The sequence below is a fragment of the Phyllostomus hastatus genome, unplaced genomic scaffold, assembly GCF_019186645.2.
Source record: "Phyllostomus hastatus isolate PE091 unplaced genomic scaffold, TTU_PhHast_1.1 phas_scaffold_385, whole genome shotgun sequence".
NCBI lineage: Eukaryota > Metazoa > Chordata > Mammalia > Chiroptera > Phyllostomidae > Phyllostomus > Phyllostomus hastatus.
In genome coordinates this window covers 13,890,665-13,908,449 of record NW_025334026.1, presented here as the reverse complement: position 1 = coordinate 13,908,449, position 17,785 = coordinate 13,890,665, and the positions used below count along the sequence as shown (strand labels likewise).

At 53.6% G+C, this 17,785-nt stretch overlaps 1 protein-coding gene across 1 annotated transcript; it reads right to left on the bottom strand.

Annotated features, from left to right (window-relative positions):
• Positions 1-12,642: 12,642 nt before the first annotated feature.
• Positions 12,643-13,951, bottom strand: HSPB1 (heat shock protein family B (small) member 1). Its single transcript, XM_045819544.1, has 3 exons — positions 13,527-13,951; positions 13,028-13,091; positions 12,643-12,935 (listed from the first exon to the last, which is right to left on the bottom strand). The coding sequence occupies exons 1-3, from the start codon at positions 13,891-13,893 to the stop codon at positions 12,746-12,748; spliced, it is 621 nt and encodes a 206-aa protein (XP_045675500.1). The 5' UTR covers positions 13,894-13,951; the 3' UTR covers positions 12,643-12,745.
• Between the last annotated feature and the right edge of the window lie 3,834 nt (positions 13,952-17,785).

Here is a 17,785-nt window from a genome sequence, read left to right as displayed (position 1 = left end):
CTGGCATCACACCAGTAAGTATTTGGAAAAGGATGGCCCTAAAGAGTTGAGGTTGAGAATGTTCTAACTCGAATGATGCCTTGAGTGAGGCATCATGGGGAGATCCTGTTCCTCAGTGCACTTCAGAATTAAAAACATGAGCAGTGTGAAACAACTAAATGAAGGTAATGTGAGGGGTGGGAGAGTGGTTGTAAAGGGGTAAACAATTCACTCTTCAAGGGGCAACTGCAGAAGAGAGTTCTCCATTTCTGTAACTTTGTAGTTGGGATGCAGGGGGCATCAAATGAGATTTCGCAGCAGGGAACCTTCAGCGTAGCAGGTTAGTTGCTGTTGAGTGAATGTGAGGGTTTTCCTCCACTATTTATGTGTCATTACCACATGCACTGGCCTTCGTGCTGGGCAGCCGAAACTGGACATTGACTCACTGCTGATCTGAGTGGCTAAGAATGGCAGCTACCTCTTGGGTGCACAGTTCTCAAAGCAAGCTTGGAGAAACAATCTGGAAACTAGCTGGGTAACACTTCTATTTCTAGGAGTTGACATTAAGTGGTCACCAGCCTCATCAGAACATTGTAATGTGGGATACCGGATTGCTAATTACCCCACTGATTTGAATTTTCCAGTTCTGGTACGGATAAGGATACACGTGATTGGATCTGAATGGCCACAAACCCCACCTGTAACTGCCCACAGATACCTAGTGAGCAGCTAGGGCGAGAGTGGCTGGGCCACACTGATGAGTGCTCAGCGCCAGGGTTTAGGGTTATTGGCATTTCATTGGCATCATACTTAAGCCATGTGTGGCAAGACAAAATGGATTAGGATTTCCCAATTTAAGTAGTAGTCTGAAATGGCACTTAATGTACAGTGTGGGGGAGGAAAGAATACAAAGTTATTTGGGGGGATATTTTTTATTTGAATAAGTAGTACATGCATGTTAAAAAGACAAGTGTACAATCTAAAATAGATTTTTTAATTGCCTTTGAGCTAGGAATGGTTTTTACAGTTTTACAGGGCAGAGACAGTGTGTTGCCTATGGAGGTTAACATACTTCCTATCTTCCAGTAGTCTGGAGACTCCTGGTTCATCAGTAGCTCCCAAGACGGTTCCCAAGTCACCCATTTTTCCATCCTAGAGGTAACCACTGTTGTCCCCATCTGGCTCAGTTCGAGATTGTAGACTTAACTCTGGCTTTGAGAGAGGATATTTACCTTGAACACTAAGTGACTCTTGGATCATAAAAGGTTTTGCCTTGTGATTTTAACTGGGAATCCAGTGGACCCAAATAGTACCTCTTGAGTTACAGTTAACCCCAATGTAAAGGGCCCTAGTCAGGTGATACTGGCACTTAACCCCCAGCCCTTTATTTGGAAGATTTTCAAAGACAAAAGATGAATGACACTGAACAACCGAGTACCCAGTACTTGATACGGTACTATTTCATTTAATTTCTATTTCTCTGTCTTGTGGAACCTTGAAAATAATGACATTTTTTGTAACCACCCCTGCATACACACTATCTGGGATCTAATTAAAATTCATTAATTAGATTTCATTATACAGTTTCTTTAGCCTCTATTTCTTCCATCTCTTTTATAACTTTTTCAAGAGACCAGGCCACTTGAATGGCCCGCACTCTGAGTTTGTTCAATAGTTTTCCTCTTGTGTCATTTCATTTGTTCCTGTCCTTCTTGAGGCACTTTGTATCTTGCATAAGGATTTTACTTTGTCCCTCCATCCAGTCTTAAGTGGCTCATGTGGAATGGAATAGGGCCTGGCCAGGGCTCTCCCTGAGAATTAGGTGGTCTTGAGCAGCAGCCAATACCACGGCCTATTAGATCTGAGCCTATAAAGTTCTGAACAACAGGCTGGACAGAATACCTGCCACCCACCTTGTTTTCTGAGTCTCCCAGGTGAGGGTGTTTTGCCTCCTCAAAATCCTCTCCTGCCTTCCCTGGATGGGAAAGTATTAGGTAGCTGCCCTGTGGGTTTGACTTGGCAAGCCACATCACGCGTGCACTCACTTGGCCTGGTGGGTCCTGGGGCCTGTAGCTGGTGCCTGGGGAATGTGATGAAATAGTGCAGCCCACCACATTCCTGGGGGTTCTCAGGAACAGGCAGGCGTGCCTGAGAGGCTGCCTTCGTGTTCACTCTCCATCCGTAGACTGAATCTAGGCTCGTTTTAACTTGACCTTGCTGTTAACTGGTTCGCCCGACCATGATGGGCAAATCACCTCACTACTCACCGTCTGTGCCATAAGGGGCTAGGAGACATCGACACCTGTCTCTCTCTCTACTCCCTTAGCTTGAAGCTAGAGTTTAGGGATGGGGTTGAGATGGTTGGTCAGTTCTTTAAAGCCTGATGGGAATCTCATTTTGAATTCTATTAGGTTTGTTATCAAAGCATACTTCCTTCCAAAGTTTCTGCCTTCCAGAATATGGAATGGAGTTACATCATTACAGTTTATAGGTGTTTTTGTCTGCTCAGTTTTAAAAAACATTCCTTTTTGGGAATGTTACGGCCCTTCAGTGAGTTCTGGGTTACAGGGGGTCTGATAGTGGGAAAACTAAGACTGAAAAATACTCTCTTGCCCTAAATTAGGTTACGTTCAAAATAGAGACAAGATAGATTTTGAAGTAATGGTTGGGTATCAGGTATAAAGAATGAGCAGCAGCTCATGGCTGACTGCAAACGTTTTGGGTGAGTCCCTTTCCTTGTAATCTCCCTAAACGCCTCCCAGATCTCTAGGATCAGATATTACATCCTGCTGCTGGGTGAAAGCAGAAGGAGTAATAATTGCTCCCAGTGCTTATTAGGATCTAAAACTTTTAAAAATTTAATCTCCATTTTATATTTTCCCATTACCATTTAGTCCCCTTATACACCCCTCGTCCCAGCAATCACCACACTGTTGTCCATGTCCAGGTGTCCCTTTTCCTTTTCGTTCAACGCCTCCACCCCATAACCTCCCTCCACCCCTAGCTGTCATCCTGCTCTCCCTCTATGAATCTGTCCCCACATTCCTTAAGTTTGTTCATTAGATTCCACATATGAGTGAAAACTATTGTACTTGTCTTTCTCTGCCTGGCTTATTTCACTTAGCTTAGTGTTTCCCAGGGCCATCCATGCTGTCACAAGGGTAAAACTTTTTTACCATAGTAAAAAAGTTAACCAAGTTTTTATCAAAACTTTTTTTTAATGGAATACTGAGTAGTATTCCATTGTGTAAATGTCCCATAGTTTTATAGGATTTAAATTTTAGCCTGCCCTAGTTGAAATGGCTCAGAAGATTGAGGCTGGCCTGCAAACTGATACGTTGTCAGTCAATTCCCAGTCGGGGCACATGCCTGGGTTGCAGGCCAGATCCCCAGTTAAGGGGATGGGTTGGGGTGAAAAGGCAGCCAAGCCCTGCTCTCTCTCTGCCTTCTCTCTGAAAATAAAATCTTTTCAAAAAATTTCTTCAGGGCCTGCGAACCAAAGGGTTGCGGGTTTGATTCCCAATCAGGGCGCCTGCCTGAGTTGCTGGCCAGGTCCCCAGTGGGCAGGGTGTTCTCAAGAGGCAACAACACATTGACGTTTCTCTCTCTCTCCCCCTCCCTTTCCCTCTCTAAAAATAAATAAAATCTTAAAAATTTCTTCGGCCTAGTGGTGATAAAAGCCAAAATGAATGCCAATCCCTCCAGGCTTCAGCACCCTAATGCTTACCAGCGACGACTGATTTGGCCACTCCTGTTCCATTACTTGGGTTACCAAACTGCAAGGCTATGGAATTGAGAGGGAGGATTCGGCATCAGTCCCGGACCAGGTCTGGGCCCTGGCACCACCCTCACCTAGGTAGGGGCCGGCTCTGGTGGTGCCATCCTCTGCTGCCCCTCGCTGGGCGCCACCAGCTCTGCATGCAGCCGTCACAGACGGAGCCCCGCCCGCCGCGAGTTTCAGCCAGGTTCTGTTGCTGAAAGCATTCCCGGGACAGCAACAGCGCCATCCAGCCCAGCGCGCTGTCCCGACTGTTTCTGGGTCCCCACTCCCAAACACCTGGGCCCAAAAGGAAGGATTTTGCTGTCTGCGTGTGCCCAAGGGCACACGGGAGAATTCGTGTAAATGAGCTGCTTGGCTCTACGCGCCCGCACGTCGCGTGCCCCGGCCACGGCTTGCTTGGGAAAGAAGTGCTCTGAACACTCAGGGTTGGGCAGGTTCCAGGGCAGGCTAGACACACGTACGTGAACGGGGCCTGCCTTCCAATCGCGGGCTTTGGGAAGCACCAATCACAGGCCAGTCTGTTATGCTCCTCCAATGGTCAGCCTGTTGCTAGGACCTTGGTTCCTGCTCCAGGATCTGCCTACGCGGCTGTCCTTGCATAGTCACTTCCGACCCTGCCCTCCTTCCTCGTTGTGGGAGGCTCATCCTCTGTTTTTAAACCTTGTCGCCTGGGTCTCCACCTTCTGCCCACCAACCTCTGTGTGCTCTCTTGTCATCCGGAGTAACCTGGTCTGGGCTCTACAGGGCATTATAACGCCTTATAAGGCGTTAGCGACATCTATTGGCATTGTCCGTGGCTTTGGAAGGAACTGGTTTGGGAGGGCAGAGCCTGAGGCTCCTGCTTGGCCCCTGACCCCGTGCCAGCACCTCAGTTTCCTCATCTTAACTACCTGACCTCTAATGTCCTGTGTAGGTTTGCTCTGCTTTTTACCTACGTAACTCTCATTCTGGAACCAGCCCAAGGAGGTAAGCATTACCCAGTATTACAGGACACAATAGTTGGAAGGATGCAAAGGGAGTTGGCATCTTGAGTCTGTCGTGTTGGTTACTTCAATTGCTGGTTCTGTGACAGAGCGCTTAGATGGCAGACCTGCTGTCCCGAGGACCCCCAGGACAGCCCCTGCCTCTCTTTGACATTCAAGGTCCTCTGGCACAGCCAGGTCCCAACCTACCTCTCTAGCCTCACCTGCTTCCTGGCCTCAGTTTGCAGCCCCATCCCACCCTCCTCTGTGCATGTGCTGTTCCCGCATTGAATGCCCTTGCTTTCCCCACACTCCTGGGTAGAAGTTCCTAACTTTTAATTGAACGGTGGTCATTCAGGGCTCTCTTGCCCAGAATTAGATGTCAGAAGTGTTAGGGAGTGTAGACACCTTCAGTCAGTCTCTGCCGTACTCATCTCTCACATAGACAAGCACAATCTGAGGTGTGAGAGGGGAAATGGGTTACCCGAGTCACAATAAGACCTAGATTTAGGACTTGAAGATAATTTTCAGTGGCTACTTAACTGTTTAAAAAGATGAGATTTCTGTCACTCAGCAATGTCATTTTCCAAATGAAGGGTTGTCAGTGGAAGGCTTAAGAGCTCAGGATTTGAATTCTGAGTCCTAATTATATGGCATAACTTCTCAAGTTCCTTAGCCTTTCAGTGTCAGTTTCCACATGCATAAAATGGGAGTAATACAGCCTATCTCATAAAGATGCCTAGAATTGACCAGGTACTTAATGTGCTTAATGACCAGATACTGTTCTAAAGGCTTCATATGTGTTAATTCATATAATCAGCTCTATTTTGCAGAGGTAAAAATTAAGACTTGTCCAAGATCCCACAGCTAGTAAGTGGACCAGTGGGGATTTGAACCCAGGCAGTTTGACACCAACAACCAAAAGCAGAACCACAATCCTGTTCTGCCTCTCAGAGGTATAGGGTTGCTATGAGTTTTAATAAACTAAGGAGTGATTGGCAGCTAGCAGGTGCTCAGTACATGCCAGTTGTGATTAGTAACAGAAACACTGGTAAATACCTATGCATGGGGTGGGGCAGAAGCTCTGGCTCCAGGCCTTGGCTGCCAGACCCTTAAAGGCAGAAGCCGGGGGCGGGGGGGCAGCCAGGAGAGTGAGCTGGGTCCTCCAGGAGGGAAATCCTAGGAGGCTGGAGGGCTCTCAGAGACTGAGGCCAGAGCAGAGAAAAAGGCATGGTAGGGCCAGGCTGGGATGGGGAGGTGTCAACATTTTCCGAGACCAAGTCTCCTACCCCAATTTCTGTGCTGGACCTGGCAGGACCAGAACCTGGGCAGAGATTCTGGATGTCTCTGTAGAGCACCAGGGGGCAGTCACTTGCTGTCCTAGCTGGGCCTAGAGGAAGGGAAGGGGCAGGGAGAACTCTCATGCCCAGCATTAAGGCATCCTGCAGGGGGCAGTCTCAGAGCTCATCTTGGTATTGTTCCAGCCCCCAGGCAGGGGGGCCATGGCTTCATTTCTGGAGCTGACCAGTGCAGTCTGAGGCCTGAGCTGGCCAGGCCTGTTGCCTGCTTGGTGGAGATTGATTACTCCTCCTCCTGCACACTCTTCCTCTCACCTGGAGACCATTGTCTCGGGCCTCCAGAACGCCTGCTGAGGGATTGGCTGTGGGACCACTCACAGGGTTCAAGGCTTTCAGGCTGGTCAGGCGGAGGGAAGAGGGTCTTCGGGATCTTCGACAGGGCCTTTGAGGGAATTGTAAAAGGATAGCTCTGCGGCTATGGATGGGGGGTGGGGCTTGGTGGGGAGAGGGCACAGTGACCTCTCTGGTTATTCATTCATCTAAATTCTTAATCTTTCTATCCCATTGTCCCATCCACTTTGAACACAGGCTTTTTAAAAAAGTCTTTTTAAAATCTTTTTTAAAAGATTTTATTTATTTATTTTTAGAGAGAGGGGAAGGGAGAAAGAGGGAGAGAAACATTGATTGGTTGGTTACCTCTCTCACCTGCCCCGACTGAGGACCAGCCCACAACCTGGTCATGTGCCCTGACCAGGAATTGAACCCATAACCTTTTGCTTTGCCATATGACACCCAACCAACTCAGCCACACCAATCGGACTTTTACAACCATCCCTACACAGACTTAAAGGACTCTTAGGATCTCATCTTGTAGAGGGGAAATGATGTGAGAAGAGAAAGGTTATCCAGACCTGCCCTGGCGTCAGGGCCAAGACTGAAGCCATCCTCGTGAATGGCCCTTGTTGGTCCTGCAGAGAGCTATCCTCACCTCCTTGGGCATCCCTGCTACTTTGGCCTGCCTGCCATTGTTAGGGGGCTGACCCTGGGCAGCCCCCAGTCTCCATGATTCCACCTTGATTCCCATTCGGTACCACACTGTCAGGGCAGGAGGCATCTCAGAGGCCACCCAGATCCCTTAGAATGGAAACAGCCTAGAGCAGGGCTGCTGCACCCCAGTTCGTGCCTCCTAAACACAGAGCTGCTCCTGTCCCCTCTATTATTTAGTCCAAGCCTTCCTGGCAGGTTCAGGTTCTGCCCTGTTATCCCTGGGGGTAGGTGTAACTTCCTTCCACTGAGGCAGGCCTCCTCCACCAGTGCTGCATCTTGAGCCACCCACTGCCACCTTAGTCTGGGCAGGGTGGAGTACTGGACTGGTAGGTGAGCAAGGCTGGAAATAGGGGGACCATTATGCTGCAGGGACCCCTCCCATGGCTGGGCAGTTTCCCCCAGGGGCTCCAGATATGACCTTTTCTCTCCGGACAGGGAGTAGGGAGCCCTGGCCCTCAGTCTGCCTCTCAGTAGAGAGGGAGGTAGCAGGCTGCCTGTGCAGACTCTTCCACCTCCATGCTCCTATTCAAGGTCATCCGGTGATTCTGCTCTTGATCTGGAGCTGTCCCTTCTTAGCTGACTCTGGGATTCCTGGCACTTTTCATGCTGCCAGCTCTCCCAGCACCACCAGCAGTTGGTAGAGCTATCTAATAAGAAGCCTAGGAGAATGTGGTTCATCCTTGGGAGGCATGGTTATATATATATGGTGAAATCCAAAGTCACCTGGCCAGGTGGAGGAAGAGGAGGTGGAGGACCCAGAGCCCTTGACCAGGAAGATTTTGCCAGACATGGAACGAGTTCCTGCTTACTGGTGGGTGAAAGATTTTCTTAGACTCCTTGAGGAATAAATACCTATTAGCCACAAAATTAGGCAATATAGGGCACTTTATTTGGGGTTGCACCCCGGTGAGATCCCCCCACCCACGTCCACACAGAGAGGGGCCGAGAAAGCCGCTGCCGAGCAGGGAAAATGGCGAGGTTTTACTTTGGGCTGGGTCTCCGTGGGAGCTGGGGATTGGTCCCTTGTGAACAAAGCGGCAACATATCATTGGTGCTTCCCCTTGAACCCTGGTTTGACGTCAGCCATCTCTTCCGGGTTGTAGTTCAGCCGCCATGATTGATTGTAGTCCAGCTGCCATTTGTCCTACCCCGCGCATCCTGACAAAATGTTTATTTAATTCTGTGCAGACTTAAAGTAGTGACCTAATGTCTTCATAAAAAGATCACAAAGTCCCTTAAAACACCCACAAACACGTACAGTCCTTCCTTCCCCCTTTGCCCAATCAGGGGTACCGTATCTCAGGAAAGGAAATAGAAGTTCGTGCTCAGGCAGCCCCCGGTTCTTCCCAGTAATCCATCTTGGCTGGGAGGCCTCCCTCGGTTCCCAGCACCATCAGCTGTGTCGCCGGGACCTCTGCTAAAGCCGGGCGATGGTTCCCCCTTCTAAAGCTGCGGGGGTCCCCACTCTGGCAAAGCCGTGAGGGTCTCTCTCCACTGCCCCAGCCGCGTGGTCCTCCCTGCACAATGGCCGAGGGAGTCTCCACTCCACCAAAGGCCAAGTTGTTCTCCCTCTAATGGCTGCCGCATCTCTCTCGGCCCCACCGTGCGGACCGAGAAACATCGCCTGGGCGTGCAAACCCCAATAAAGCTCTATACTGTGTAGTTTTGTGGCTGATTAGCATTTATTCCTCGATGGAGCCTAAAAAAACCTTTCAGTGGGTCTCCCCCAGGGGACCCTGTGCTCCCTTGGGCTGGCACACAGGACATTGGTTGATGGACAGATAGTGCACTCTTTGAGGGTGGAGGACATATGGTGGGCCTCCTCCACGTTTGCTGGGGCCGCTTCCCTGGGAGAGTCACAGGAGGGCAGGGCTGAGCCCCCGTTTCACCTAGTGCCAGTTCTGGCTGAGACCAGCGCAGCGTGCCCAGGTGCCCTCACCCATGCAGCTTCCTCCCTCTCCTTTTGTGCTTTGGCTCTGGGCCGGCAGCTCCTTGCTGCCATGCATTTCTGAGCTTGGGGCCGAGCCCTGAGCTCCCGGGTGCTGCCCCAATCCTCAGGTCCCACTGTGTGCATGTAGGGGTAGGGTGCAGGGAGCTCAATGTAAGGCCAACAGATAGGACCCTGACCAGCTTGATTCCTGCTCTGCCCTGGGCTCTGCCAGGATAGGGCAGAGTAGGGCTTGGGTGGCTTTCAGAAAACCAAAGGATCTGGGGTCTGTCTTAACCCAGTGGTCAGTTCTTGGCCAAGGGCCCCAGTCCTGTCTGATCCTCCTCTTCTTTAGTCCTTTGGTTGCCCCTGCCCTATCACAAAGGTTCTCCAGCCACACCCTTTGGACCCAGCACTGGGGACCTCCAACTTTTGCCTCCCACTCTGCCCTCTCCTCAGAGCAGTCTGCAGCTGGAAAAGCCTATGATGCTTCTGTAGCGGGGAAGATGATGCTATCTGGAAACAATCCCCTCAGCCAGCAGCCAAGGTCTGGGGTCTGCTCCACCTTGCAGAGACAACACAGTCAGCAAGCCCCAGGTCAGGAGCCACAGCCTGGGCAGATCCCCACCTTCTCCACCTGCTCCCCACACCCCTGCCTCCAGTCTGTCACGGCACACTGCAGAGCCTGCTGCTGCCACCCCAGGCACCTGGTTCTTTCCCTCTCTCCCTGACAGGACCCATATCCACTGCATCTTGGCAGCACATTGCCCCCTGCTTCTTGGCTGGCTCCTGCCAACCATTCTCCTTTAAGATACGGAACCTGTTTCTGAAGCAGAGATGCTTACACCCTCGCTGATGCCGCAGCCTCCAAAGCATGGCCTTCAGTGCCCTCTAAGACAGGGCCCCACCACCCTCCCTCATTTGCCCTGTCTCTCTCCCTCTACTTGCTGCTTCTCCTCCACCTGAACATGCTAGCCTTCCAGCTCTTGCCTGTGCTGTTCCCCCTTGGTTATCACACAGGGGCCACTTTCCCCCACTGCACTAAGACTCCAGAGCACTCTGGAGCACGCCCCAGCCTGTCTCTGACACATAGTGCTGCTTGTCACTGAACTGTTTCCTTCACTTGCACCCTTGAGAGCAGGGACTTGGACGGACTGGCTGGGTGTTGGGCCAGAGGAGGTGCCAACAGGGAGGGCAGATTTCCCAACTGGGAGGGAGAGAGAAAAGGAGAGACCAGGGAATCAGCCTGGAACTGAGAGGGGCTCGTGCACCCTACAGATCTCTGGGAGGGCCGGCACCAGCCAGGGGTGACCAGCAACCACAGAGACTTAAGGTCCTAGAGGGAACCTTCCCCATTGGCCTGGGGCACGGGGCATGGCCTCTCAGACACCCTACGGCTGAACAGAGGGGCCCAGATGCTAGCATTCACCAGATCAAGGCCAATATCTGAATCTGCAAATGTGAAGGACATCAGAGGCCTTTAGAGAAGGGCCCATTGAAAATCAGGGAAATGCCTGGAGAGGCTTGGAACTGCTCCTGTGTCGCAGCAGCAGTGCAGGGACTCACCAGGTCTCCCAAAGCCTGGTGCCAGCCCTTCCCAGTAGAGACCCCAACCTGAGCCAGCCAGCCCTGTCCACTCTGCCCAGAGGTGCCACCTCAGATTCCACATCTTCTGAGCTGGGCTCTAGGCACAGGGCCATCCCACCTCAGCCTCCTCTGCCTCTGCCCTTCGTGCAGCCCAGGCAGGCTACAGGAGGACGTCTGCCTGCTTCCCCCTTTCCTATTAGTTTCCCATGGAGCCTGGGGCCTCTTTCCTATGCCAGGAGTGCATTCCTTCCCTCCCACCCAGCCCGTGCCCCGGCTGTGTGCCAGATGGTGGCCTGAACCCTAGGGACTTCAAAGCAGCTGCCCTCGGACCCCACTCCTACAGCACTGACAGCACCCTAGGCACTGATCCCTGCCTGCCCTAGACCATGGCTCTGGACTCCAGGTCTGAGACCCCTAGAAGCTCTCCCTGGGCCATTTGCAGCCTGGCTGCCTTGAGCAGCTACACGGCCCCTGGGCTCGACTGCATCCCTGTCCTCCTCTTCCTGAGGTCTCTCCAAGCCTCATTTGCAGCGCTTTAAGCAGTGGAACCCTGCCCCACCCAGCCTTCCTGTCTGAGCTACCCTGCCCTTCCCTGCCTGTGGCCACACAGATGTCCCTTACCCCTCCAGGACTAGCTGTGTGGACAAGGGCGTTTCTTCACTTCTTTGAAGCTCGCCTGTGCCTGGTTAAGCAGGACTAACTGGACCTGTTCCTAGGGCTGATGTGAGGATTACCTTGTCAGAGGCTTGGCATCAGCTTTCCCACACTTCAAGGGCACTAGCAGCCTGGCTACAGCTCTCTCTGACGGGTGGGAAGATGAAGCCACACCGCTGGAGGCCAGGGCCATCCCACTGCCAGCTACACGGTTGCTGGTGATCAGAGCAAGGGCGAGAACTAGACGGGTTGACTCTGGGTTGTGGCTGCAGGAGCATGGAGGTGTCCAGGATACACCTGAGATGTGGGATGTGTGTGTCTGGAAGGGGGACGGCAGATTTAGGAGACTGGAGCTTAGGAAATGAAAGGTGGAAGGGTGGGTTCAGCCCCGACCTGTGCTGCCAGCCGGGCCGGTGCAGCATTCCTGGGCCCATGTACTTATTTCCCAGTTGGCTTCCCTCCAGGTCTGGTAAAGCCTCTGAGGGCTGGGACCTGCTTTGGCTTTATTCCTGCCCCATGTGGTGGAATCCCAACAGGGAGCCTGCACCAGAGAGGGGAAATGAGGGAGCCGGGCAGCATCAGGGGTGGTACTCCCTGGGAAAGTAGGGCCGTGGGCTTAGAAAAGAACGCAGGAGTGTCCTGCCACAGACTCAGGCTCCGGCACCTTGTCTGTGGAGATAGTGTGTGGTCTCTCAAACTCTGGAGCACTTGAGGCTGGGCTCCGAATCCCTCATCTGATCTCTCCCTCCCCCAGGTCCCTGGGAACCCTCCTGGGGCCAGGTGAGAGGCAGGCAGGTTGGACAAGGGTGGCCCAAGGGGAGGGCCAAGGTAGGTGTGATGTTCCTGCCCGGCCCCAGCAAGGCAGGACCTCCCAGAGCACCGACCACCCTCCCTGTCTGGGTCTTTGCCTCTCTTCCTCAAAAACCTAGTCCCACTCTCCGGTGGCCATCCTCAGGCCTGGACGCCCAGGGCCCACCCTGCATGTGCAAGCATTGGGGGAGGGAGAATGGGCCCTCCGACCAGACCCACCTCCCCTCAGAAAGTCACTGCACCTCCCAGACATGGTCCTGTCCCTCTCTAGGAGGATGACAAAGTTATGACGAAGCCAGTAATAGCTCCCAGAAGTTTCTCTCCCCGAGCCCTGCTGTCCCCTTCCACTTGACCCCAGCCTTGATGTCCCTGATTGCCCAAACCTGGGGTTTTAATAGCTGGCTATAATCATTACTTCTCTCTTAATGGAAGCTAGGCTGGAGAGCGAGGCTGAGCCCTGTGATGGATACCGCTGCACCCACAGGGCCCAGCAGGGGGCTTGGCACACAGCAGGCCCTCAGCAAGTGCAAGGAACCTGTGAGCCAGCAAATGGCACCAATCCCAGGCCTCCACAAACACCAGGGTCTGAGACAATAGTAGGCAGTTGCTTTGAACTTTATTTGAGAAAAGCAGGAACATATATCAAAAGAGCATACAGGCTGACAGGGAGGGATGGCCAGTGACGGCAGGTCTAAGGCCTTCACTTGGCTCCAGGCTGCTCAGACTTCCCAGCTTCCGGGCCCCCAAGCTGGGCGCGGGCCTCGAAGGTGACAGGGATGGTGATCTCTGCTGATTGGCTGGCTGGTTTGGGCATGGGGGCCTCCACAGTGAGCGTGCCTTCAGGGGACAGGGAGGAGGACACCAGGGTGGGGTCCACACCAGGAGGAAGCCTGGAAATGCAGAGGGAGAGAGGACAAAAGTCACACACAGTTAAGTCACTGCACCCTCCTCCAGTTCCCCCACCATCTGGCCCAGGACTCACGTGTATTTTCGAGTGAAGCACCGGGAAATGTAGCCGTGTTCATCCTGTCTCTCTTCGTGCTTGCCTGGAAAAAGGAAGGTCGTCAGAGCGTGAGCGAGGGGCCGCCTCTCAGGCCAGCCTACACACAAACACGCCCCACCTGGTGGCCTGGATTCATGGCAGACACAGAACTGGTGGAGGGATTTGAGGGCCCAAGACTGTCCCAGGCCCTCAAAAGTTTCTGGAAAGTTTGGTTGCCTGGCGCACACGCCCCCTCCACGGACCGGGATGAGGCAGGAACAGCTCTGGGGAACCTGATTATTGGGGCGGGCTGGTGGCTAGGGAGGCGATCTCCCCTGGAAGGGCGATTCTTCCCCTAATAGAGCGATTTTTAAGGTCAAAAGGCCCCTTAGAAGCTATCCGCACCCTCTATTCTGGAGAAAGGGGCACAGACCCGGGGCAGGGCCAGGCTTCCCACCCAGTCAGCTTCATCCCCGCAGGGTGGGGGTGGGGGGCTTACCGGTGATCTCCACCACACCATCCTTGGTCTTGACCGTCAGCTCCTCGGGGGCGAAGTGGTTGACGTCCAGGGACACGCGCCAGCGGTCGGCGGTGTGCTGGATCTCCGAGATGCCGCTGCTGAGTTGCCTGTTGAGCGCGTGGCTGTAGACGGGCGCAGCCACTGCCCGGGATCCCTCGCCGGCGGCGGTCAGCGGGCGCACGTAGCCCGGCCAGCCGCTGTGGCTGAACAACTGCGACCATTCCTCCGGCAGCCGCGGCATTCCGAAGGCCTGGTCGAAGAGGCGGCTGTGGATCGGGTACCAGTCGCGGAAAGGGTCCCAGCTAGAGGTCCGCAGGAGCGAGAAGGGAACGCGGCGCTCGGCCATGCTGACTCGGTTCTGCACTTCTGGCTGAGGATCCGAGAATGTTCGGCGCTGGCGCCAGCTGAGCTTTTAAAGGGCTTCAGCCGGATATTTTTAGCAGGCGGTGCTTCAGTTCTCTATTAACGGCAATGACTGCTAGTGGCAGCTCCTCCCCCTGCATACCGGGGCGGGGGCGGGGCGAGGAAGGCTCTACCCACATCTGGAAACTTCTCTGGTTGAAAAAACACAAATGACTGAAGCACTGATGCTGATGCAGTGCCCACTGTTGGACACTTGCAGACCCGGCGGCTAACGCACTGGACTGTTACCTGTGGACAGTCCCACCCTTTTGTCCTGCTGGACAAAACTGAGAGGTTGAGCCACTTGTCCCAGACTACACAACTAGAAAGCAGCAGAGCCAGATTTGAACCACAGGGTATATGTGGTATAATATCTTAAGAAGCAGTCTGGTGTGGTTTTTAGGGGTGTGGGCTGTGGAGCCAGGCTGCTTAAGTTCACATCCTGGTTCTGCCGATAGTGCTAGTTAGACTGTGTGCCTCAGTTTTCCCATCTGGAAAATGGAGATGACGATGATGATAATGGTTATCTCATCGGGTTGGTATGAGGATTCGGTGACTTAATGCAAGCACAGACTGTAGCCCAGGGCTGGTATGTGGTCATTGTTTGTTAGTGTTACTGTGTACCTGGGATTGGAGGGAGGGGGGAGGAAGGAGCATATGTGCCCGTCCCTCTGGCAGAGGCAGGGGCATGTGGGGGTCTGGCCATTGCCCCTGCCCGGAGCAGTGGGGCCGGTCCCAGATTTGAAACCCCAGGTCCAGCGCCAAGAAGGAGACAGGAGGAAGGGAGGTTATTGTCAATCTGTACATTATGTCTATGTTGTGAGCAAGGGAACATCACTGAAAGGAGTCACACACACACATCTGTGTCTTTCCACAACATCAGGTGCATTAGGGGAGACCTCCCCTGTAAGCCAATAGAGTCACACACAGGTCACACACAGAGAGGGGAGTTTATGCATGCGGAGCACGCGTCCACCGACAGTCCTGGTCACTGGCGCCAGCGTCTGCAGGTGGAGAGGCAGACATCCTTCTCCAGCCAGGCTGCTACCGGGGCGGCGCGTGTCCGGTGGAGTGGAAGTTCAGCAGGGCTCCAGTCATGACCCACAGGACAGCCAAGCTCAAGCACTGCTGGGTGGTTGGCATTCTGAGCACTTACAGCCCACAAGAGGTGGAGGTCCCGCTCATATTGGTGTCCCGGTGGAATCCCTTCCCAAGCATTTAACTTGTGGTCTTGAGCGTTCTGGGCCCCTCCTAAGGGTGTTCCTGTTACCTCAGTCCTGACATGGCAGGACCCAGTCTAACTGAGGCACATAACTGTCATGGCTGACAGTGACTCCATACTGGATTGTCACAGGTGTCCAAAAGTCTGCTCTGTGCTTGCTCTACACAATCTGTGTTTCCTTGAGGACAGGGAAGCTGAAATGCAGCAACCTTGAATGTAGCCTGGGCTTTGCCATTGACTTACTGTGTGATTTTGGGCGAGGCCCCTCCTTCCTCTAGGCCTCAGTTTCCCTTTTTCTAAATTGTGGTCATAAATCCCCTTTTGTTGTTGATTCCTACAATACAGCTGAAGGGGGGCTCCAGCTGGTACAGTTTGCTAAATCTTGCTTGTTGCCCGAGACCTGCCCCTTAACCCTGTCTCCTACCTGACCACCTGGGGGATCCAGCCCCAATCTCCCACCTCCAGGAGAGAGGGGTGCCCCTCGGCTCCTGCCATAATCCTCACATTCCCTCTTTCCTGCCTTCATAGGCGTGGCCCTGGTCCAGCCTCCCTTTTCCCGACTTCTCTCCTATTATCCCTGCTTTTCAGATGAGGAAACAGGTTGAGAGCGACTGGCCCGGTGTCTCCTGTAAGACACCAGCAGAGTAAGCCTCTTGCCTGCAGTGCTCAGGACTCTTACCCTCAGGGGCTCCTTCCTTGGAGTCCCCTGCTGTCTCTCTTTCTCAGATCTGCTCTGCTTGTCGCGCTCCTGGGGCTGAGGCTCTTCTCTGTTAGTTCTACAGGAGGCCTCACTCTGCGCAGGACACATGAGGGGCTGGAGGCCAGACGGCAGGACACTTACCTGGGTGAACTAGGGGCAGCAAGTGTCATGCTCCCTGAGCCTCAGTTTCCTCTTCCAGAGAGAGAGGTCCTGAATGCCTTTCTTTCTTACCCACTTGCCCTCCATCAGGGAAGAGCTGGGGCCGGGCCATGCAAATCTGAGGTCACCTCTGGAAAGGCCTCTGAGCACCTGAGGCTCTCAGGCCAAGGGTGCAAGGTAGACAGGACCCCTGCCCTCTGCCCCACCTCCCTTGCTGGATCATCATGTCATGAGCCCAGTGGGTCATGTTGGGAGCTACTGGCTACTTGACAAGGGTCTCAACTTCCAGAAGCCCCAAGCCTTAACTCCTTGGCACTCCCAGCCCCACCCATCCCCAGCTCTATAAAATCTGGATGAGCTCAGGAGCTAGGGAGGGCCCTCATCTGCCCCTGCCTGCCCACCTTGGCCCAGACGGATGCCCAGGTGCCCCACCCTAGAGGGAGCTGTCAGGTGTAGTCATGGATGCTTTCAAGTGCGGTCCTGCCAGGCCCAGCCATGCTTTGGGTGGAGGCTGCCTGTCGGGTTGTCAGCACTTTATAGACAAAGGCTCCCTTCATCTCTCCCTTCATCCTGCCTGAAACTAGGCGGGAGGATCCATCCCTGCTGCCCCAGCCAGGGGAAGTTGTGCAACCTGAGGGGCAACAACCAGCACTCTGCCCACAGCGTGTGGAGGAGGCTGAATGGAGAACTCACATTCACCTTCGGTGGACCAGTTCCTGAGGGACTCTGCCAATCACAAGGGAGGGGACATGGGTGGCTCTGGGTCATGATAAGAGGGGGTGTGGTGTGGGAGAACAGGGTTTTGGGGTTGGATAGCCTGGGCTTGAATCTGGGTGCTGCTGTTCATTGGCCTGGTGACCTCTCTGAACCCACATTTTCCCATCTGCAAAATATGGCTAATAATGCGTCTGTCTTGCAGGATTGTGGTGAAGCTGAAATGCAGTAATGCATTCGAAGTGCCTGGTTCCCTTGCAGAGCAGTGTTAGTCATTACTGAGGAAAGGGGGCCTTTAATTTTGCGTACTGAGACTTAGCCTAATGAGAATCACCCAGGGGCATGTGCTTTATAGCATATCCAAGTATTTCATCAGAGTTCCGTTATTGAAATGAGGAAACTAAGGGTCAGACCTGCTCAAGGTCACAAAGCTGGAAGGGGGGGTGAGGTGTTGGAACTCAGGTCCCCTGATCATCTGTCCTGCAGGGGACGGACTTCCCAGGCAGTCTGGGGAAGGCTGCGGTCTGTGTGCTTCTGGGTGCAGGTGCTTTGTTCAGCCAAGGCTTGCCTCTCAGGACAGGGAGGGCTGGGCCAGACTCTCTGGGGTGCCTCCAGCCCTGACCAGATGCCCCTCCTCCAGAAGGTTGAACCCCTAAACCAAGACACAGGGCTTGGCAAGAGAAGCAAGGGCTGAATGTCAGTCCCCACTTGCCCACCTGCCCAAATGTTCTTTGACATCATCTGCTGTAGCATTCCAGTCACTGAGCTGCCAGGGGTAGTTTTTCTGGGATTAAGAGAACAGCTAATTCCACCCCCAGGGATTTCCCAGAAGCCTTGGCGGTGGGGGAGGGGAAACAGGAGGTGGGTACTGCAGGGTTGGGGATTACTTAATTGGAGAGGCCCTTCCCTCATCCCTGGCCTCAAAGTCTGGGGTACTCTGCAGCAGCCCCAAGACCAGCCTCCCAGCCTGGCACTGTGCCTGCAGCTTTGGCCCTGCTAGCCACACCCCTGGCTGGCCTGTGCCAACTGTGGCTGAGCCAT